At 37.6% G+C, this 23,961-nt stretch overlaps 1 protein-coding gene across 1 annotated transcript in view; it reads right to left on the bottom strand.

The window, feature by feature from the left end:
* Positions 1 to 23,961, bottom strand: part of OVCH1 (ovochymase 1) — a 56,208-nt gene that overhangs the window by 4,713 nt on the left and 27,534 nt on the right. Inside the window, exons 17-22 of the mRNA XM_033222536.1 lie at positions 18,928 to 19,000; positions 18,287 to 18,482; positions 15,635 to 15,789; positions 9,070 to 9,226; positions 8,666 to 8,758; positions 4,863 to 5,087 (exon numbers count right to left, since the gene is read on the bottom strand). Coding sequence (XP_033078427.1) covers positions 4,863 to 5,087; positions 8,666 to 8,758; positions 9,070 to 9,226; positions 15,635 to 15,789; positions 18,287 to 18,482; positions 18,928 to 19,000 — 899 coding nt within the window. The remainder of the gene's footprint in view (positions 1 to 4,862; positions 5,088 to 8,665; positions 8,759 to 9,069; positions 9,227 to 15,634; positions 15,790 to 18,286; positions 18,483 to 18,927; positions 19,001 to 23,961) is intronic.

Genomic DNA, 23,961 nt, shown 5'->3' with positions numbered 1-23,961 from the left:
GACTCCGTCTCAAAAAAAAAAAAAAAAAGAATACTATATAATTTAAGTAAAGAATGATATTTCCATTATAGACTTGCTATTCTCCTAGATATAATCTGAAGGGACAGAACAATTCCACAAAGTTCAAGCTGACAATTTCAAAAATTAAAGAAATGCTAGGTTGGAAAATTACAGGGATTCCTCAGGTAATCTACAATGAAGTCAAGCATGGTTTTCAATAGGCAATAATGATAAAGGCAAGTTTCCCCAGAAAATGTGTCTCTCTGTATAAGAATATAGTATATTATAGAAATAGTGCTATCAATTCGGAAGAAAAAGACTTTTTAAAAAGAAAGCAGCTATAGAGTCACTTTACCATATGAGAAAATATATTTCAGCATGATTTTTGAAAGTTTTTTTTCAAATTAAACATTCTGACCTCAGAATGGGGAATAAATTTTTAAGCATGAAAGCAATGAGATAAAAACCAAAGATCAAAGACATGTATGGATAAACAATTAAATTTTAAAAAATTTACATTAACATAATAAATAATACAAAAGCAAATGGCAATACTAAGAATAAGCATTAAGAATAAATTAATGACAAAGGAAAGCATTAAGAATAAACTTATGACAACATTAAGAATAAGCATTAAGAATAGATGTGACCAAGGAAAAATATCTTTTATATAAAGTTCATAAAGCAATGGAAAGAATAATACTCAAATTTTAAAAATGCACAAAAGACAATGGCAATTAATTTTTAAAAAAACAAGCTGGGTACAGTAGCACATGCCAGGTATTTGGGAGGCTGAACTAGGAAGATCTTTTGAGCCCAGGGATTCGAGGTCAGCCTGGGCAAAATAGGGAGACATAGTCTTAAAACAAAGAAAAATAAAAGCAAAAAAGAAATTATCTCCATTAATGATTATTTTTAAGGGACAATTGCCTATTAAATTGACATATTAGGTTCTGGGCATGGTGAAAGAAGATCCTAGGCACTGCTAATGACTGTGAAAATTAAGTTAGCCTTTCTGAAGAGTAATTTAACAAATCTTCATGAAAAAAACAAACTCAGCAAAAATTCATAAAAAAGAAAACGTTTTGAATCCCTAGGTGTTGACCTCATTGGAAGTATACAGAAGGGAACAGAGAGCAAGGTCTCTGCTCTTACGAAGCTTTCATTTTAGTCAGGTAAATGAAAATGGTTTCATAGAGATATCAAAGATGAAATGAAAGCCAATGTAACAGACAATGACTGTGGGAAGGAATGGATGATGCTACTTTAGACTGAGAGGCCCTCTTTGAGGAGGTGACAATTCTCTTGTTCACTGACTTATGAAGCGCCTTCTACATGTCAGGCACTGTTCTAGGCACTGAGGCTTCTTGATCCAAACAGGCAAAAACTCCAGCTCTCATGAAACTCATACTCAATCGAGAAGACACAGATAAGCCATACTCATGAAAAAAAAATTATAATGTGATTCTAAACTTTTAACCCCGGACTGCAAACTTTTTGGTACCAGGAACCAGGTTCGTGGGAGACAATTTTTCCACAAACAGTGGGAGGGATGGTTTTGGGATGAAAGTGTTCCATCTCAGATCATCGGGCATTAGAGTCGAATAAGGAGCAGGCATCCTAGATCCTTTGCATGTGCAGTTCACATTCCTACGAGAATCTAATGCTGCCACTGATCTAACAGGAGGCGGAGCTCAGGTGGTAACGCTTGCCCGTTGTTCACCTCCTGCTGTGTGGCGCAGTTCCTAACAGGCCACAAGTTGGTACTGGTCTGCGGCCCCGGGGTTGGAGGGTTGGAGACCCTTGTGTTAGAAGATAATAAGTGCTCTAAGAAAAGGGAACTGAGAAGTCTGGAGGCAGTGGTGTGATGCAACATACATCAGTCAATGTTGGTCTCATTAAGAAGGTGACATTCCATCAAGAATTGAAGGACATGAGGCACAAGGATGAGAAGGAGCTCTTTAAAGTGCTGGGAATAGACAGACAATGGTCCCAAGGTGAGAATGAGAGGTATTGGGAACCCATGAGCTGATGGAGAGGGAGTCTTCCAGGGAGTGTGAATTTTATTCTCGCTGCAAGAAGCCCTGGAACTGTTCTAATCAAGGGGGATGAAGGAGGTGATCTGATTCTAGGGGGAAAATGTGCCAAGCAGATAGGCTAATGAATTGTGTCACTGTAGTCTAAATTAGATTGTGCTTATAAAGAAAGATTCTTTAAGCAAACATTTTTGCTTTCTAACCCAGTGATTTAATCTCTCAGAGTTTGTCCTAAGAAAACAATCCCACCATCACAGCAGTTTCCCCGGCCTCTACGCACTTTGGAATCAAGCACAAATAGATGCCACACACATGGTCAATGACATACACAAACTTATTTTCTTTCCAGATTTCCCCATTAACCAAATTATTTCAATCACCTCCCACCTCCCTCCTTACTGCGAGCCAAAAAGCTTTCATTACATGTGTGCGAACGGGAGGAGGCAAGTTTGTTTTGTTGAACAAGAACAGGTTTCTCTGTGCATGAAATGAAAAATGAGTGCTGGCATGTTTTCAGCAGGTCTTTTCAATCCTGCCACTTTAAAAGCCTTTAATGTATTTTTGCTTTATTTTTTCATTCACCTATCCTCTCCTGCTCTATTTTTAACCATCTTCTGACTTGCTCTTTTACAATATATATTCTTCCAGCATTCTGGCATGGTTCCACTATGTTTGAAGAAGTTGAGCCCTCTTGCCCTTTTTCCCCCTCCCTACACACACACACACACACACACACACACACACACACACATGCACGCACATACACTCAACCTTAAGTATATTTGCTATCTCAATTCAAAGTACTTGAAAATGTTAAGGTTTTTTTGTTTTGTTTTGTTTTTTTTTTGTTTTTTTGTTTCTAGTTCTGTGAAGAAAGCCAGTGGTAGCTTGATGGGGATGGCATTGAATCTACAAATTACTTTGGGCAGTATGGCCATTTTCACGATATTGATTCTTCCCATCCATGAGCATGGAAGTTTTTCCACTTGTTTGTGCCCTCTCTTATTTCCTTGAGCAGTGGTTTGTAGTTCTTCTTGAAGAGGTCCTTCACATCCCTTGTAAGCTGTATTCCTAGGTATTTTATTATCTTTATAGCAGTTGTGAATGAGAGTTCATTCATGATTTGGCTGTTTGTCTGTCATTGGTGTATAGAAATGCTTTTGAAAAATGAGCCTGTATAATCAAGACAATCCTAAACAAAAAGAACACAGCTGGAGGCATCACACTACCTGATTTCAAACTGTACTGCAAGGCTACAGTAACCAAAACAGCATGGTACTGGTACCAAAACAGATACATAGATCAATGGACCAGAACAGAGGCCTCAGAAATAATGACACACATCTACAACCATCTGATCTTTGACAAATCTGACAAAAACAAGCAATGAGGAAAGGATTCCCTACATAATAAATGGCTTTGGGAAAACTGGCTAGCCATATGCAGAAAACTGAAACTGAACCCCTACCTTATGCCTTATACAAAAATTAACTGAAGACGGACAAAAGACTTAAACATAAGACCTAAAACCACAAAAACCCTAGAAGAAAATCTAGGCAATACCATTCAGGACGTAGGCATGAGCAAAGACTTCATGACTAAAACACCAAAAGCAATGGCAACAAAAGTCAAAATTGACAAATAGGATCTAATTAAACTAAAGCGCTTCTGCACAGCAAAAGAAACTATCATCAGAGTGAACAGGCAACCTACAGAATGGGAGAAAATTTTTGCAATCTATCCATCTAACAAAGGTATAATATCCAGAATCTATAAGGAATTTAAACAAATTTACAAGAAAAAACAAACAATCCCATCAAAAAGTGGGCAAAGGATATGAACAGATACTTCTCAAAAGAAGACATTTATGTGGCCAACAAATATATGAAAAAAAGCTCATCATCACTAGTCATTAGAGAAATGCAAATCAAAACCACAATGAGATACCATCTCATGCCAGATAGAATGGCGATTATTAAAAAGTCAGGAAACAACAGATGCTAGAGAGGATGTGGAAAAATAGAAACGCTTTTACACTATTGATAGGAGTGTAAATTAGTTCAACCATTGTGGAAGACAGTGTGGCGATTCCTCAAGGATCTGGAACCAGAAATACCTTTTGACCCAGCGATCCCATTACTGGGCATATACCCAAAGGATTTTAAATCATGCTACTATAACAACACATGCACACGTATGTTTATTGCAGCACTATTCACAATAGCAAAGACTTGGAACCAACCCAAATGTCCATCAATGATACACTGGATAAAGAAAATGTGGCACATATACACCATGTTATACTATACAGCCATAAAAATGGATGAGTTTATGTTCTTTACAGGGATATGGATGAAGCTGGAAACCATCATTCTTAGCAAACTAACACAAGAACAGAAAACCAAACACAGCATGTTCTCACTCATAAGTGGGAGTTGAACAATGAGAACACATGGACACAGGGAGGAGAACATCACACACCAGGGCCTGTTGGGGGGTGGGGAGGTAGGAGAGGAATAGCATTAGGAGAAATACCTAATGTAGATGACGGGTTTATGGGTGCAGCAAACCACCATGGCATGTGTACACCTTTGTAACAAACCTGCATGTTCTGCACATGTCACTCAGAACTTAAAGTATAGTAATAATAATAATAATAATAAAAATGTTAAGGGTGTTTGCAAGGAGAAAAGCATTCCTATTACATTCCTATTACGTGGATCAACATTTTGGTAGCATTATTACCAAGTCAGACTCATTCCTGATAATAAGCTGCCTACATGGACAAGACTCCTAGCACAAAGTTTATATGCCAGGAAGGATTACCTGCCATCTTTCTCTTACTGTGTCTTTCTTCATAAATAATTAGAACTGAGTCTTGACACACAGGAGACCCCAGGAGTGACAGATACTCAACAGTAAATTTTGCCATACTGCTTGGTGAAACTCTGAGCACCCAAGAACATTCCAGTCTTCCTCTATAATCCAGTGGATATCGTCGAGTGGGAAAAAAGCCTCTGGGCTTTTCTAGCTCTGCTTCAGAGCAACAGCCTGCAATTCAGAACACACAGACACCAGGGACCAACATAAATAAAGCAAAGAAGAACCAGGTTCTACCACAAGACTGAAAAACCTCGGCTTGAAAGAAGAAAATTAAGACTTTGTTACTGTCAGTTACAAATTATTATGTTAGAAAACCATTCTATTTAATGTGTCTTATTTTCTTGATATTATACAGGTAGAATTTAAATCACAATTATTTTGAATCAATTTTAAGTGAATTTTTAAAGTTTCTTAGAAAATAGACAGTAGGGGCCGGGCGCGGTGGCTCAAGCCTGTAATCCCAGCACTTTGGGAGGCCGAGATGGGCGGATCACGAGGTCAGGAGATCGAGACCATCCTGGCTAACACGGTAAAACCCCATCTCTACTAAAAATACAAAAACTAGCCGGGCGAGGTGGCGGGCGCCTGTAGTCCCAGCTACTCGGGAGGCTGAGGCAGGAGAATGGCGTAAACCTGGGAGGCGGAGCTTGCAGTGAGCTGAGATCTGGCCACTGCACTCCAGTCCGGGCGACAGAGTAAGACTCCGCCTCAAAAAAAAAAAAAAAAAGAAAATAGACAGTAGGTTGCATTCTCTATTCCCAGCAGGATTTCATTTTTTTTCCTTCTTTGAGATGCAGCTGAAGACCTGTTCCTAAAAGCTTCACTAAATTAGCTGAATTTGCTGGGACAAATGATTACATTCATTGGAGCTTGTGACTGAGGTCATGAAAAACATAATTTGCTGGATATACTGAGATGTCTCACTTCTTCAGCTTGCTAAGTCCAAGGGCACCCTTGGAACTTTGGGATACCTTCTGCAGTTCAGATGTCAGTTTTTCCATGGCCCATTGACTCGACAATCAGTTTCTCTTATGTCCTCATCAGGGCTTCGTCCTTAACTCTCTCTTCTTCCTTTATGTCTATTCCTTTGACAAAAACTTTCTGAGCAATTAAAAAATGAAATATTCTATGTTCATATTTGAATGTACGTGTTAGTGAATACACAATTATGCATGCGCTGCCCTAGAGAAATTAATACTATAACTGAGGAGGAGGTATGTAAACATGCTTTTATTAACAGTAGAGGTAGGTGAAAAGTGGAATAAGGGAAATGAAGTGCTACAGAAACTTAGGATTCTACTCCATTGTTTGGTTCTCTGTCATTTCTTTGTTAGTCCTCTTTTTTTTTTTTTTTTTTTTTTCTGTATGGCTACAAGAATCTAATCAGATATTTACCATTTTGATTTAATAGTAAACCAAATGATCTTTCAGTCTATAATCTTCCCTCACTATGCTCTACCATCTGAGAATGGTGTATAAAATAAAAATAAATCAAATTGGTTTCCTGCTGAAAGCAACTAAAGTAGTTCAACTTGCAAGATCTTTCAGAGTCTGGCCTCAACCTGTCTTTCTAATCTTTTTAGTTTTTCTCCCTCTCTATATGAATCCTCTGTGAAAAGTCTGACTGGAAATCACATAGAGCCATGAATTACCAACAAGTCAAGACTTTATATAAATGGGAGTAACAACTGAAAGAAACTATTGCTAAGATTCATTAACTCCCTAGTGTAAAAAGTAAGTGGCAGGAGTGGGTGGGTGTTAAATATGGCATGGTCTTAACATTTTGTCTCTGAAAATAATTATAGAATAAAACAAAGCAACACCTTTCTCTATGTAAAACTTTCAAAGTTCTTCGGCATGCATAACTGTTTCTGAACATATTTAAAAGAGAAACATTTTCTTTACATTTTAACAATGTTCAGTTTCTAATGACCTGAATAAGGTCATTCAAAAAATACATTAGATGGCACTGTCACCACCATTTATGGACCCTTATCTCGGGTCAGGTCCTTCCTGTTTTAAGTGCCTTACATGGATGAACCTATTTACGCACTCACTGAATTCATTCAACTCAGTCCATTGAAATCAATAGTTTATAGGATCTTGGACCCAAGTCTGCTCTCTGTCTCAATCCCAAGTCCAGATTTACTTTTAACCTAACTCTACCTATCCCTAGCTTTGACTCTTTGACTCATGTTGCCAGACAAATGGTCCTGGGTCCACTCCTCATTCCTGGAAGATTTTAGCAGTCATTTTCTCCAACACTTTTCCTGTCACAGTTCTTTCTGATTTCAATCACTATATACATGATGATTCCAGCACTGAAGTTTCCCAGCTCCTCAACTTTCCTGCAATGATCTTGTCTTCCACCTGACCTCAGCCACTTATCCTTATGGTCAACCCCTAGACACTTGATCAATAGCAGTAACTCCAAGCCTTCTGTAATCTCAGTTTCAGGAACCATTTTCTCCAACCACGACCTTACATCTTTTCAGTCTCCCTTAATACTCCTTCCACCTTTTGGGACTCATAATTTACGTGTCCTACCACCTTATTTTTGTCCCAAACAAATATTTCATCCGCATTTCACTCCTTACCCATCCTAAATTCCAATGATCCATCATTTTAACCACTTATTCACATACACTCTGAATTCCCTTATACCCTTCACATACTTGGGAACACTCCACTTTGATTAAATCTATACTCTACCTACTCTGGATCTACCTCAGTGTGTCCAGAGGAAAACATACAACTAAGCTAACTGGGGCATTTTGCTCTCTCAAATTATGATCGTTCATCTCAGGGGGGCTTTATGCTACCCAGCAGTCCTACTATATCTTTGTATTCACTATACCATTTTCTAGAGAAATATTTCATCCTTTTTTCTCTTAAAAAATCAAACTTTCTTGAACAACCCCTTCTTTTTGTTCACCTGCTAAGAAAAAGAGGCAATCAGAAGAGAAATACCGCAAGTTCCTATCTCCATCCATACCCATACACCTCATACTTGCACTGGTGCCTCAAGATCCTGCCTTCCATCCATTAACTATAGATGATGTGTATTTTGCTCCTATCTAAGACCATCCCCTCCTTTTGGGCGCTAGATCTCAACTTCTTTCTTCTACTCAAAGTCTTCACTCTTGCATTTCTACCTTCTATACCTTACATTTTCTTTAAACTCTTCCTAGTTGTTTACTGGGGTTGAATGCATTGGGGAAGGGGAAGACGTGGACAACAAAAGAAAGACTACCACTTGGAAACCAAGAGTGATAATAAAATAGAACTTCTATCTTCCTACAAGTCTATTAGAGATTTCTAATCCTCCAGTTGCTGTTAGTTTTGACTAAAAATCAAAATCCTATTTTATCCAACAGACAGTGACAGCTGTGGAAGAATGAAGAGAAATACTAATGCTGATGCTGGTCTTAGTCATCTCATACCTAGAGTCTTTACCTAGCAAGATCCTTGCATATAGAAGGACTTTTGTTCAGATTCAGAGCTTAAAATAATTCTATGTAATTCTCCAACATTCAAGCACTTGTTCACAACCACAAAATTTTTAAAAACATCTGCAACAGGTCTAGCTTTGGGGTAGAAATTATCTCCAGCAATCATAATAACAACTCTCCCCACTTTCAGCTAAATCTACCAACCAGAAGGAAAACACAGAGTTTACAGTGTTCCACAGAAAATTTAGCAAAGCTAGACAGACAATGCAATGGGATAATGTGAACATTTATTACCTGTCCAAGATGCACTGCCTGGCGAAGGTATGGGTGGTAGCAATTGTTGTTTTAAGGTTTTGCATTTATTATTTGTCTGAAGTGAAGCAGGACCTGTATTTGGGGAGAACATGTTAAAAATAAAGATGAAAGCCTGAGGACAAAATATAGTCGGCACCAAAGCAGCCACTATCAAAAAAGAAACAAATCCAGGATTAAAACAGCCTCAGAAAAAGTCAGTTTTACTCTAACTCTACACATGGGAGAACTTATTTTGCAGAATCTTGCATTTTAGTGTGTTTAGTAACTAAATGAAATTCTACTCTATGGTTTTCTCTTTCACGCTAATTTATACCACACTCACTGTTCCCAAACCCACTCTAAAGAAAGAGGTATTGTTTTAATAACATCTGAAAACAATTTACCATTGATTTTTGATTGGATCCAGTCCAAGAAGACCATCACTCTGGCAAATATACCCGGCTTCCATGGCTGGACACAGCCAGCTCCCCAGCTGACAATGCCATAGAGGACAAAGGGACCATTTTCATGTCTACATACTAGTGGCCCACCAGAGTCTCCCTGAAACACCAAGAAAACATGTTCTAGAAAACTGTTTTAATCTGAAGCTCCTGCTTTCAATTTTTAGAACAAGAATGGCCAATAATATATTTGTAATGTGTTTAATAAGATTTGTTCTTTGTCAATTTCCATTTTTACATACTATATATTCACTGTTTTGCAAAAGCAAACAAAATTTATGAACAATCAGATGGTAATTTGATTCCAGGGTGAAGATAAAGCTTAGTTCACATAAGAAGAAAACAATTACTAAGTCTTCCCAGCTCCACTGGAGGGACATAGTTTTTAAATGATATCAATTAGTAAAACTGTAATATTTAAGATTTCAAGCATCTTTTAAAAATAAAAATTTAATTAGAAAACTGCACAGTGGCTCAAATGGATTCATCATAAGAAATGCGCTGCCTGTTTTGTTTTTCTCTTTTTTTTTTTTTTTTTTTAAGGAAATTGGGTTAGGGTCATTGGGTGGTAACCTCTACATGTAGTGTTTTCCCTATCACTGGTCCCTCTTGACACAATCTATTCAGATCAAAGAGTAGAGTTGTGACATACACAGAGAAACTAGGGTGTTGGTGGTGAGGTGAAGAAAAGTGAAAGGCTGACTTAAATCTATTAAAATGTATTCATTCTAATTCTAGTATTCCAATTTTATTTTGGCTTCCTTGCAGGTACCAAAATTACACAATTTCAAAGATTTAAAGGGTCAAACTAATTTAACTTACTTAGATACTATATGTGAAAAGTTACAATTAGAGAAATAAGTGACCTGTCCCATTTCACACACAGGTAGTAGCAGCAGTAAAATCTGAGCCCATGTCACCTGCCAAAGTTCCGTGCTCTTTCCCTTCCATCAAACTGATAAATATTCATTAATGGAACTACCTTAAACTGCTCTAGTATCGGGCTTACAGAATTACTGAATTCAAGGAAAGACACATGGAAATTTAACTTATAGTTAATTTTGTTCACTCTCTTAGATATGGCTACTTAGGTCATGATTAAACACATTTCAAAAGGCAAAAATACTACCCACAAGCACTAAGAAGCTCACATAGATGGAAGCGTCTCTCTTTAATATTTCTCCCAATATTTGCATTGTTTAAATTGATAAATTATAAGCAGAAAGAGATTTTGAAGAAAATCAACAGTGGTATTATTATTAAGGGAACCAAAATATGTACATCACACACATTTATCTATTAATTAGCACTAACTTCTTCTACATCTCTCTTGAGGTTCAATGTGAAAATCAATGGCAGTGCCCAATATATGCCCTTGTTTATGTCTCTTTCTATTTACAACATGTGCCCCATTTGAGGGTAAGCACTGCATCGGATTCAACTTTGTATCCTAGGAAACCTACCGCAATACTCAGCACATAATACATGCTAAATAAACGTTTTCTTAATTTATAGTGAAATTTTATAAACTAGTTGTATCCAAGCAAGCCTTAATACATAGGATTTTCATCTTTTTAGGGTAGGCTTTCCAATTTTTAATGAAGTCTTTTGCAGGAAGTGGATGGACACAAATGTATTTAGGACCAAACTAAGTCATTTATTTGTCTTCTTGTTAGATAAATTGTGCACATATTTGATGACACATAAATTGATGGTACATATTTGAAATATCTATTTTACATAAAGAATTTAACAGAAGAAACCTTAACTTGGGAAAAAAGAGGTACAGTCACTAGTCTGTAATGTAGAACAATTAACCTTTTCTCTGGGCCTAATTTTTTCACGTAACAACTACATTTAAGACCCCTTTCCAGTTGGACAATGGTCTGATGTATCCAGTCAAGTGTTTTATTTTAAATCATTGATTTTCTTCAGTACCAATGCGTACCCAATACATAATTTTTCAAGCAATCACAAACATTCCATGATACAGGAAATCTGTCCAATTTATCTCTTTTTGCCAGTGCCTACCATATGGTCTAGTCCATAGTAAATATTCAGCGAACAAATGAATTTTTTTTTTTTTTTTTTTTTGTGATACGGAGTCTTGCTCTGTTGCCCAGACTGGAGTACAGTAGTGCGGTCTCGGCTCACGGCAAGCTCCGCCTCCTGGGTTCAAGCGATTTTCCTGACTCAACCTCCCAAGTAGCTGGGACTACAGGCACGTGCCCTCAAGCCCGGCTAATTTTTTGTATTTTTAGTAGAGACAGGGTTTCACCATGTTGGCCAGGATAGTCTCAATCTCCTGACCTCGTGATCCACCTGCCTCGGCCTCCCAAAGTGCTGGGGTTACAGGCGTGGGCCACCGTGCCTAGCCACAAATGAATTTTTTTTATTAAAAAATTATTCAATGCCTACTGTGAGCCAGACATATTGAGTAAAACAAAGTATAAACAAGTAAGATGGCAATAGTAGCTACAAAAGAAATACTCAGAGTGAATGGTATAGACTAAAGGTAGGTATATGTGTGCTTACATGTGCATGTATGTATATGCAGTTTCAATAACATTTCAGCTGATACATAAAGGATGAGAAAGAGCCAGCTTTCTAAAAATCTGGAGGAACAACATTTTATGCAAAAGACACATCTGGGCTAAGGCTCTAAGGCAAGACATGGCCAGTTAGAAGGCAATCAATGTGATTGAGGACATATATTATTCTGTGAAGAGAGATCTGTGACTTTGTAGATGAAAATAAGTTAGAAAAAATACCAATGACATTCTTCACAGAAATAGAAAAAATAATCATAAAATGTATATGGAACCACGAAAGACTCAGAATAGCCAAGCCATCCTGAGCAAAAAGAACAGAATTGGAAGGATCACATTACCTGACTTCAAATTATACTACAAAGCTATAGTAACCAAAACAGCACAGTACTGTCATAAAAACAGACTCATAGAACAATGGAACAGAATAGAAAACCCAGAAAAAATCCATACATCTACATTGAAGTAATTTTTGACAAAGGTGCAAAAAAAAAAAAAAAAAACATTGGGGAAAGGACAGTCGCTTCGATAAATTGTGCTGGGAAAATTGGATGTCTTTACACAGAGGAATGAAAGTAGATCCTTATTTCTCACCATTTGCAAAAGTCAAATCAAAATGGATTAAAGACTAAAATCTAAGACCTCAAACTATGAAATTAATTAAAAAAACACTGAGGAAACTTTCCAGGACACTAGACTGAACAAAGATTTCTTTAGTAATACCCCACAAGCACAGGTAACCAAAGCAAAAATGGACAAATAAGATCACATCATGTTAAAAATCTTCTGCACTGCAAAGAAAACAAAGCCAAGACACAACTCCCAGAATGGGAGAAAATTTCTGCAAAGTACCCATCTGACGAGAGATTAACAACCAGAATATTTAAGGAGCTCAAATAACTCTATAGAAAAAATCTAATAATCTGATTTTTAAAATGGACAAAAGATCTGAATAGACATTTCTCAAAAGAAGACATACAAACGGCAAACAGGTATATGAAAAGGTGCTCAACATCACTGATCAGAGAAATGCAAATCAAAACTACAATAAGATATCATCTCACCCTAGTTAAAGTGGCTTTTATCCAAAAGACAGGCAATAACAAATGCTTACAGGGATGTGGAGAAAAAGGGAACCCATGTACATTATTGATGAGAACATCAATTAGTACAACCACTATACAGAGAATAGTATGGACATTCCTCAAAAAATAATAGAAATGCCATTGATCTAGCAATCCCACTCCTAGGTATATACCCAAAAGAAAGGAAATCAAGATATTGAAAAGTTTTCTGCACTCCCATGTCTACTGCAACACTATTCACAATGGCCAAGATTTGGAAGCAGCCTAAGTGTCCATCAACAGATGAATGGATAAAGAAAATGTGGTGCATGTTCACAATGGAGTACCACTCAGCCATACAAAAGAATGAGATCCTACCATTTGCAACAACGTGAATGGAGCTGGAGGTCATTATGTGAAGTTAAATAAGCCAGGCACAGAAAGACAAACTTCGCCTATTCTCATTTGTTTGTAGGAGCTAAAAATCAAAACAATGTAACTCAGTAACTCATGGGGATAGAGTATAGAAGGATGGTTACCAGAGGCTGGGAAGTGTAGTGACTGAGTCTAGGGGAAGTGGGAATAATTAATGGGTACAAAATTAGAATGAAAAAAAATAGTATTTGATAGCATAACAGGGTAACTACAGTCAATAATAATTGTGCATTTAAAAATCACTAAAACGATGTGATTGGATTGTTTGTAACACAAATTATAAATGCTTGAAGTGATGGATACCCCATTTACCCTGATGTGATTATTCCATGTATGCCTGTATCAAAATTTCATGTCCCCCATAAATACATACACCTACTATATAAGCACAAAATTAAAACTTGAAAAAGAACTTAGAATAAAAAATCTGAAATCCAGTTAGCAAAGAGCAACAGGATACTACACTGCATATCTGAAAACCTCATGTCTCTGCATTCCAATATTGTTATTCCCACCTTCCTGGATGAGAAAGCACATTAGCAGGTCTATTACCTCTAAGTATACACAGGAGAATAAAAATCAATTACCTGATAGAAGTATTAGAGACTATTTTGTCAAAGCAAGTTTCTAAAGTCACCCTTTTAGTAACTCAATGTTCTTTGTAATAGAAAGCTAGCCATATTTATTAGAATCTCAACTTCTAGTTTTCCTCCCATATATGGGCAGTACATTTGGTCATGCTGCAGCCAAAGTGACAGTTGTATATAACTGAAAATGTAAGTGCCAACTGAGATCATGATACTTAGGTCACCTGTGACATGGACCTTTCTAAGACCCTCTCTAGTTCTTTTCTTTCCACACAAAATAAGCTCACCCTGTAATGTTAGATGCTGTCAAATATGTAAAAGACAACATAATTACTTGTAATCTTCTTGTTGAAGAAAGAAAAGCCATCCCTGAAATCCTGCAATAGACTGAGGGGAAGAATGAACACATTAATTCAGAGTACTTTTGTGATTTTTATCAGATAACATTTATGTAGTCTAGCAGACAGCAGGAGTGCACTTTCCGTATTCCTCTCATCTTCCAGCCCATGTCCTGGATCTGTGTCTGGGGTCTTCCCCACTCTCCACTCCACCCAGGAGGCAACCCTAAAGTATGGGAAGTGCTGAGGGATAAACAGCCCTTTCCCACAGCAGCACTCAAACTATGGCTCCAGGAAAGGTAGTACATAAATATCCCAGCTCCCTCGCCCCTCAGATGGATAAATCCATCACGTGTATTTAGCATCACTGCCCTGAGTTTCCTGCAGGATTAAGCTTTAGGCCCTCACTATGGCAGATGGCTTAATAATGCGTAGGCTGCCTTCCCTTCCCTGTACCATCACCTCCCTTTCCTACCGGTGATATCTATGATTTCTAAAACAGACCGTTGCACCTGAATCCTTATCTCAGGGTCTGCTTCTGGGAAATGCAAATAAATATATGCAAAATTAAAACCGAATTTAAGCAGCGCTTGATGCTACAAAAGGAAGGGGTTAATGACAATAAATTTATAGTCAGTGTTAAAGGGGACTTCATTCCCTCTCTCATATTTTCACACGGAAGGACATCCACCTAGATTAATGCCCAATTGTTTCTCCCTCAGGGAGGTGAAATCTATTGCTGCATGTTTCTTCACTGAGTGCTGGGGAAAACTATCAAAGAGCTGCAGAAACAAGATTCATTCTTTCTTTCCTCTCTACACCAGACCAGTAGCGGTGATAAGTCTGGAGAATTTGGGCTGCCCTATGGACCCAAACTTTCCCTTACGTGGGTAGCCTCAAATCCAAACCAGGGATTGGAGGTGGGCACATGGAGTGTTAGAAACTCTTCGGTCGTATGTATATCTAAAGTCACATTCTTCCATTAACTTTGTGAATGTTAAAGCTGGCATTGTACAATCTGTTCATTCACATTCTGTCTTTTTCTTAGTTAATTATGAACTTGCCAATATCAAGCTTGTACAATAGACATCTTTGTGATTATTTTAATTTGTGGTGGAAAAATTAAGTGAGAGTACAGAGATTAATGATAACATAAAACAATAAAACTTTTAAGTCATAAATAGGACACATAAGTTTAGAACCTTTGTTTTTCCTTTTCTGAAAGCCTAAAGTATACCTGAATACACCTTCCCTTGCTCAGGCCTGCTGAGAGGCTCTGCTATTTCCTACCTTCTCACCAGCTCCTGTATGAACCCACCGGCCTTTCTCGCTGTACAGCTGCTTCCAGTCACTCTCTGACATCTCAGCAAATTCGGATTAATTAAGTTATTACTTTTGTTGCCCCACTGGTCTTCATGCAGGGATGTGATATTGAAGCACATGACAAGTTGGTGGCTTCAGCAGTGGTTTCTCCTGTCTATAGAAACTCTCCAGCAGACAGCAATTTTCCACCTATAAAACCAGAATCCTCTCACCTGACAGAAATCTTTCTCTCCAGATGCTGCAAAGCCAGCACAGATCATCTTCTCTGTGATCCCTCCTGGATGGGCCGAATAGTAAGTGTGTTCACAGACCTCTCTTTCTAACACATGCACTTGAATCTGCTGTAGGCGACTTGCTAAGCCACCATCTATTGAAGAAATATTCAGAGAGAGCTCAATGATGAAGTAAGCAGCAAGTGATATTAGAAATGCATTTAAGTTCAGACTTAGCTCTATACCAACATAGCTGAAGTCATTCAGTTTGGCCTGAGCTGATGTAGAATACTGAAGTTAAAAAATACAAGTGTTTCATGTAACATGTCTTCATGTCCCAATTTGGCATTTTTGTAAAGAGAGGCCACTGGAAGGAGAATAAAACCAGAAACACTTTTTTCCTAGCTTATTTTCAATTTAAATGTTAGTGTATCAAATATTTCTGCATAAGAATTCAGGAAGAAAAATTCAGCATAATATGAATTGGTGTCATATATGACTTATACAATTACAAATATATATGATTATATATTTTATACATAAATATATAATTGCTTACAAATAATATGCTTATATGATTTCCAAATATAAACAAAAATTATAATCCTACTTTTCGTCTACTGTCATTGAAGCCTAATCGCACCTCCAATTAAAGAAAACACAAATAATTTATTTTCATATTTGATCCTTAGGCAGGCCTGTATTAATATGTATTTTGCATGACTCATCCTATCATTTTAGATTTGTGACCAATTTTTTTTAAGTTTAATATTTTATAGCCCTATACCTTTTGGGGAAATATTAATAGCAAGTACTTTACATTTATATAGTATCTTAATATTTATAAAGAGTTTTATTCCAACCTAGTACAACAACATTTTTCAGATGTGAGATCAAGTTAATCACACTGATCTCACAAATGAAAAAGCCAGACCTCTGAAAATTTGATCTCACAGCTCTTCTGGGACAGAACTAGAATCAAGCCTAAGTTCAACTCTAAATCTTGCATTCTTCTTAATATACTAAAACTTCTCTTCTCGGGGACAATCTCCCTTAGTGTTACTGACCATATCCCAGGAATCAAGATTCATTTCCTCTCCTTGCTGGAAAGAATGAATTCACCTTTTATAAAACTAACTATCTTTTTGTTGCCTGGTAGTCATGGAACTGCTAAAAGTCAAAGGTATTAGAGAGCAGGCAGAGAGAGCAGGGCTTTGAAGCAGGTAAGCCAAGAAATATTTACTGAATGCCATGTAGGCTTCTAGCCTTGGGGAGAAAGTGGTCAATGACAGATCCGCCTCCAAGAGGTTCTCAGTCTAGTGGGTGAGATGCAGAAGATGACTGCATGAAATCATGCCAAATACATTAACGTGCAGTGAGAGGATAAAACCAGGTAGTGCGGAATGTGACTGGAAGCCTGTCCTGCTGCAGCAGTGTGGGCCAAGAAAGGAAGTGATATTTCGGTTGAAAATGCAATAATGAGCAGGCAGATGTGACAAGATTGTAATAAGAGTGTTCCAAGTAGAAAGACACAAAATGAGGAACTTCAGAAAGCAGAAAAAGCTTGGTGTTTAAGAGAAAGGAGAAAGACCACGGCATCTGAAGGTTAACCACAAGAAAAAAAGAGGGAAATTATGTGGAAGACATAAGTAGAGAGGCCCAATCACACAGAGCTTTCCAAGCTAGGCTAAGGAGTTCGGATTTGATTGTATGTGTAATGAGAAGCCATTAAGGAATGATTATAAGCTGAGCCACACTGATCTTAAATCCTCACTTTGATATTCATTAGTTATGGGATCTCAGCAAGTTACTTAGATCTTCGGGTTGCAACCTCCTTATTTGTAAAATGGGGATGATAAAAGCTTCTCATGTGTTGGGTGTGAAGGTTTTTATGAAAGTGCAATTTGGCTTCAGGTAGCACAGTAAGCAGTGAATATCAACACTGTAAGCAGTCAAATATAAATTCCCTTCTCCTTCAAGCTCACAGATTCCAAATAAATGACATACAGAAAGGAAATATACAAAGAAAATGATCTTGTGGTATAAGAAGCACAAAACAAATATCAACCCATTCCGATCTTTCACTGTTTTACTAAGCCTTTAAGAGTTCTATACCGTAGACAGGGGTGAGCAGACGACAGCCAGTGGATAAATTCTGTGCCACCCCCAAAAATGGGCACAATCCATGAAGTAAGGATGGTTTGTACATTTTTAGGTGGTTAAAAAATATCCAAAGAATGGTATTTCATGACACATGCACATTAAATGAAATATAAATTTTATAAATTAAGTTCTGTTGGAACCCATTCTGTTACATATTTCCAATGGCTGCTTTATGCTATAACGGTAGACTTGAATAGTTGTGATAGAGACCAGATGACCTGCAAAGCCTAAAAGGATTATTATCTGGCCCATTACAGTAAAGGTTTGTTGATTGCTAATCTAGCCTATTTATAATCTAAGTTACCCTGAAGGAAAAGTTTTAAATAGCTCATTCTCTATTTACTTGCTGATCTATTACAGCTAAATAAAACGTGGTTTCTATCTTTTAGAAAGAAGAGGGCTGAAGCGGATGCTGCTTGATATCATTTCCATGACTTATTTTCAAAAATAACAACCGGCATTAACGTTTAAGAAACAAAAAATGCTTACCTCCACTGATGCTTCCCCATCCGGTCACAGCACAGATCTCTGAGGAAAACGGAGGCTCTGTGCTGTGTGGGAGACATACTGGCCTCACTGCCGAGCTGTACTCCAGAGGAGAGCTTAGTTGTATTAGGGCAATGTCAGAGTCATAACTTAGTGTGTTAAAGTCTTCATGCGCCATTATGTGTTTGGCCCTTCTCACCTGTATCAGTGGCAAGTAAGCAAATTACAAGGTAAGAAAGTCAAAGAATCCAGCTACCTCCTTGTTGATGGTCCAAAATAATCCTAAATCTCTGCACTTACATACCTAAGCAATGAAGAAGACTTTGTATTAAATATAAAAGAGCAATCTTGGTTTATAACCTGCAGGAGGCTGTGAACCACCTTCTGGATAAAGGTGGTGCTGGAGAAACAAAGCTTTGCAAACCTGTGTCCTTGGGCCTAAATTTGCAATTCCGACCTACTTCGTGTAATTCTCAAGTGAAAATGTAATTTCAAATTACATTTTTAAATGTGGGTATAAATGATAAGTGTAAAAGGGCTCTAGGAGATTAATAACCAATTACATATTTTAGCTAAAGGTATTCCTTGGCATGTGACAACATTTACAGTACAGGCAGAATGACCTGTAAAAACATTTTTTTCACCTGCTCTGTTGATTCCTTCAGGTTTCTGTCATGGTCCCCAGCAATAATGGTCCAGGAGAGTGGATTATTCTTCCTGGAGACAGAACAGTGAAAGTTTGACATGAAAACACGTTTGTAACAGTTCCTTCTCACACTGCTATAAAAGACTACCTGAGACTATAAAGTCTTTTGAAGACTTTCTGAAGAAAAGAGGTTTATGAAGAAAAGAGGTTTAATTGACTTACAGTTCTGCATGGCTGGGGAGGCCTCAGGAAACTTAACAATCATGCGGAAGGCAAAGGGGAGGCAAGCTCATCTTACCACGGCAAAGCAGAAGAGACAGAGCAAAGGAAGCCACACACTTTTAAACCATCAGATCTTGTGAGAACTCACCATCAGGAGAACAGCATGAGGGAAACCGCCCTGCCATCATCTGGTCCTACTAACACGCACTGCACAGTTCAGCGAGGCAACAGTCCCCTGTCCGATTGCCTCTGTGATCTCCCTCCCAGGGAAGGCATATGGTGCCTCCTGATCTATGTGAAGAAGAGCTCTTGATCATGTATCCTGCCCCTTTCTTTTGACCATAAAGTATCACTGGAAACTTTGCCAAATATTACCAAAGCCTTTTTTAGGTTGAGGAGGAAAAATGAAAATAATTAAAGCTTTATTTCATAGTGATGTTAAGAATATGTTTAAAAAATTACACCTGTGACAAGGTAGCTTTTGGTCTATATTTTACTCTTTGATATTGCCAAATTATGATCTCACTGGATCATATCTCAGATTTCCATCTTCTGTTAAATCAGAGTTATGAAACTAAAGTTCAAAGGAATTTATCAGTTTGAAAATTGGCAAAATTCAACTATTGCGTTAGAAATCAGAATGCTGATTCCTTTTAGGGGAATGATGACTGGAAGAGGCACAAGGGCGACTGCTGGGTACTAGTTAATGTAGTGTTTTGTTTCTCGATCTGGGTGTCGGTTACATGGGTGTTCATTGTGTGAAAAGTTCTGCATACTTCTGATATACCTCAAAATGATGTTAAGAAGTTTGAATCAATATCCATTAATTTACCATATCAAAATCTCCAGCTTAAAAAGTGTCTGAGGAAAGAGTCCCTCTACTGGAACCAATACACTGTCACTTCTACTTGGAGACCAATTCTTCCATTTTTTTTTTTTTAAACACTGTTTCTTCAGGAAAAGTAAAGTTACTGAAATTATTTTTCAATATACCTTATTCAAAGGTAGAGATTCTTAATGCATGTAGGCATCTTCTCCCCAGTCATAACCATGCTCATTTCAATTCCTTGCATAATGGGTTTGACTTACTCATGTGTTTCAGTATGCCTTTATTAAGGGAGCTAACTCATGTGAAGTACTTGGCAAGTACCTGGTAGATGGTAATGACTCCATAATGGTAGCCATTATCATTCTTATTATCTGCCATGCATGCTAATGAAAGGATTAAACTTTTTCAAAGTCACCCTCTAAATAAGTACTTAGTAGTGAAGAAACTTCTTAAATCTACTCCACATCTTTATATAGAATAAAGTGTATACAATACAATGAAGTAATAAAAATGATGGTAGAGTTGATAATGTAGACCACAGTTTCTTGTGATGTTTTACATGTACAGTCATCAAATAACTTTCAGTTTAATGGAGAACACTGTAAAAATAAAACACGACAAAGCCACATATACTTTATGATACCACAAAGCTTGAGATTTTTCCAGTAGTGGGAAAATAGCTCAAGGTATCAATTGATGGATTTCTTCACCTTTTCTTCCCCATCTCCCATATAAAATTTCATTTCTTATACTCTTAGGATCTTATCCCCAACCCAACAATGGAGCATGTGTCACTTACAGCTATGGAAGAAGAGAGAGCCACCTGACTTGATCACAGAAAGAAAGTCACTGAAGTTTCAGTAGCTGATTTAAATTTTAGACAAAAGAGTCACATATATAATTGCAAAGTGAGCTTGGTCTCCAAAAGTAAGTTAAAAGTCCCAGTGAGCACAAAATCCTGTGTGGAATTAACAAGATGAGAACACCAAATTTTCCTAAGTGTGGAACACCACCATCAGGAAATGCTCAGGCCTTGCACCAGACTTAAAGAATCAGAAGCTCTCCAGGTGATTCTGGAGTATGTTGAAGTTTGAGAATTAATACTAGGGTCAACCAGTGCCAGGGAAGCTAAAAGGCAGGGCACGTGTAGGAAATAGGGTTTTTGTTACACCAGCATATTAGTACACTCCTGGTGTAAAGATCCGCAGACTTCAAGGATTAGATTTAAAAAGACATTTCACTGGTCAAATAACTTAGGCAACTGTGAACTATTAAAAAACATGGCACATAGACATTTACCATACCACTATAAATGTAAGATATAATGTTATGTGCAAAAAATGTGATATATACAAATACTATAAAATATATACATGTATGTTTAAATATTACTAGAAAATCAGACAATTGAAACATTCTTAACATTGATGACATCTAGAGAAAAAGAGTGTGTTAGATAAATGGAGAGGGTAGTTTAAGCTCTTACTTGATAATCTTCTCTAACTGCCTTTTTCCCCAAAAACATTACTATTATAATACATATTTTTAAAGAAATTAAGAAGAAATTAAATACAAATTCTCTTTGTGACTAACAAGTGGCTCGCAGACATTTACAGCTGTTTATTAATTTCAATTGATTCATCACGTGGAATATCTATCTTGGGAAGAATAAGTTTGTTACATTCTGTATCTTGCTGCAAGGCGACATGGCTCATCACATACATTTCAGAATAGACCATGTAATTTGAAAAGGGAATCTACCAAAACTTTTTCTGTGTCTCTGTACTCAATACTAATATTTTCTTTTCTAATACATTAATTTTAACAAATTAATCAGCTACTCATGAAGCATCTTTTCCATGGTACATTCAATGCACTTTGATAGAATTCTTAAAAAAAAATAGGTTTTTATAAGGGAGAGAAGGCCTAGACAAAAGCAAGTGGTACTGAATTAGAGTTGAAAATATTGTATGAACCCATGTTTAGCTTGATAATAGATACAGATAGATATGTTTATATACATGGGTTAGTATACATACCTATATTTTCTAGCTCTGTCAGCTGAGAGGGCCTAGAACCAATGATGTGCTCCTAGCAACTGGTATGCCCAGCATCAGATCATGATTTGTCATACCCTTCCCCAATAAAATGAATCAGGGCCCCTTGGAGAAATGGCTGGTGCAGGAACTGAGAAGGAAATACACACGACAGACCTGGAGTATCTTGCAGTATTACAAAATATGAGGGAGTATCAAAGAGACAGAAGCCAAAGGCTGGTCTCTACCTCTGAAAGAGCTCACAATGGCCAAAGCTGGAATAATTTGAATGTGGGCTACCTTTACTGACTTGTTTTCCAAGAGTAAGTATGGAAAGGGGGAAAAATGTAACTTTACATTAGAGAAACCTGGTAAACACTACCTCAGCCAGATGGTCAAGGTTAACATCAGTGATAAGTCATGTTGACTGCATGTACCCTTGATATATGATAAGAATAGTATGCTACTTCTGTGGTCTTCCTCCCCAAATCCATAACCCTAGTAAAATTGACAAAAATGTCAGACAAACTAAACTGAGGGACGTTCTACAAAAAAAAACAGATGAGATCCTCTCAAAATGACCAAGGAAAGTCTTAGAAGTTTACAGCCAAGAACAGCCTGAGGAGAGTTGACAACTAAACATAATGAGCTGTCCTGAAGCAGCAACTACAATGACCTTGAGACAGGAACAAGCTCAGTATATCTGAGCAACAGAAAGGCCCATGAGGCTGGCCTACTGGGAGCAAGCGGGGAACTGATCAAGAAGGGGTCAGGGAAGCGGGACATAGTGGGTAATGCCTGTAATCCCAGCACTTTAGGAGGCCAAGGTGGGAAGATTACTTGATCCCAAGAGTTCAAGACCAGTCTGTGCAACATAGCAAGACACTGTGTCTACAAAAAAGCCCAAAACAACAACAACAACAAAACAAACAAACAAAAATCGGGCATGGTGGCATGTGTCTGTAGTCCCAGCTGCTCAGAAGGCTGAGGTGGGAGGATCCCTTGAACCCAAGAGGTAAGACTAGAGTGAGCTATGATCACGCTACTACACTCCAGTCTGTGTGAGAGAGAGACCTGTTCTCAAAAAAAGATGGGGGCAGGGAGGCAGGGAGTGGTTCTTGACCCTCTGCACATTAGAGTCATTTGGGAAGCTTTTCAAAAATACCAATGCCCAGAACAAGGGATGGCTTTAACTAGTCTGGATTGAAAACAAATTACAGTTATACACAGTCACATGGCTTAATCTATACAAGGTATTATGGAGATGAAGTAAGACACAAGAATATAAACTACAGTTCTGTTACATAAAGATCAAAACCAAGAAAAACCAAATCATATACTGTTTTAGGGATACATATATATTAAAATCCCCCAAAAGGAAAGGTATGAATACAGCATTTAAGAAATATAGCATAGCATTTTTTTCTCTTTTGATTTTTTTAAAATTTTAAGTTCTGGGATATATGTGCAGAATCTGCAGGTTTGTTATATAGGTATACATGTGCCACGGTGGTTTGCTGCACTTATCAACCCACCATCTAGATTTTAAGCCCCACATGCATTAGATATTTGTCCTAATGCTCTCCTTCCCCTTGTCTCCTACCCCCTGTGTTTCCCCCCCCCCCCCCGTGTCCATGTGTTCTCATTGTTCAGCTCCCACCTATGAGTGAGAACAAGCATTGTTTGGTTTTCTGTTCCTGCGTTAGTTTGCTAAGAATGATGGCTTCCAGCTTTATCCATGTCCCTGCAAAGGAGATGATCTCATTCTTTTTCGTGGCTGTGTAGTATTCCATGGTATGTGTGTGCCACATTTTCTTTAACCAGTGCATCATTGATGGGAATTTGGGTTGGTTCCAAGTCTTTGCTATTGTGAATAGTGCTGCAGTAAACATATGTGTGTATATGTCTTTATAGTAGAATGATTTATAATCCTCTGTGTATATAC

Source organism: Trachypithecus francoisi, unplaced genomic scaffold (genome assembly GCF_009764315.1).
Source record: "Trachypithecus francoisi isolate TF-2019V2 unplaced genomic scaffold, Tfra_2.0 Lachesis_group11, whole genome shotgun sequence".
Taxonomy (NCBI): Eukaryota; Metazoa; Chordata; class Mammalia; order Primates; family Cercopithecidae; genus Trachypithecus; species Trachypithecus francoisi.
This window is presented reverse-complemented; position numbering and strand designations above follow the sequence as displayed.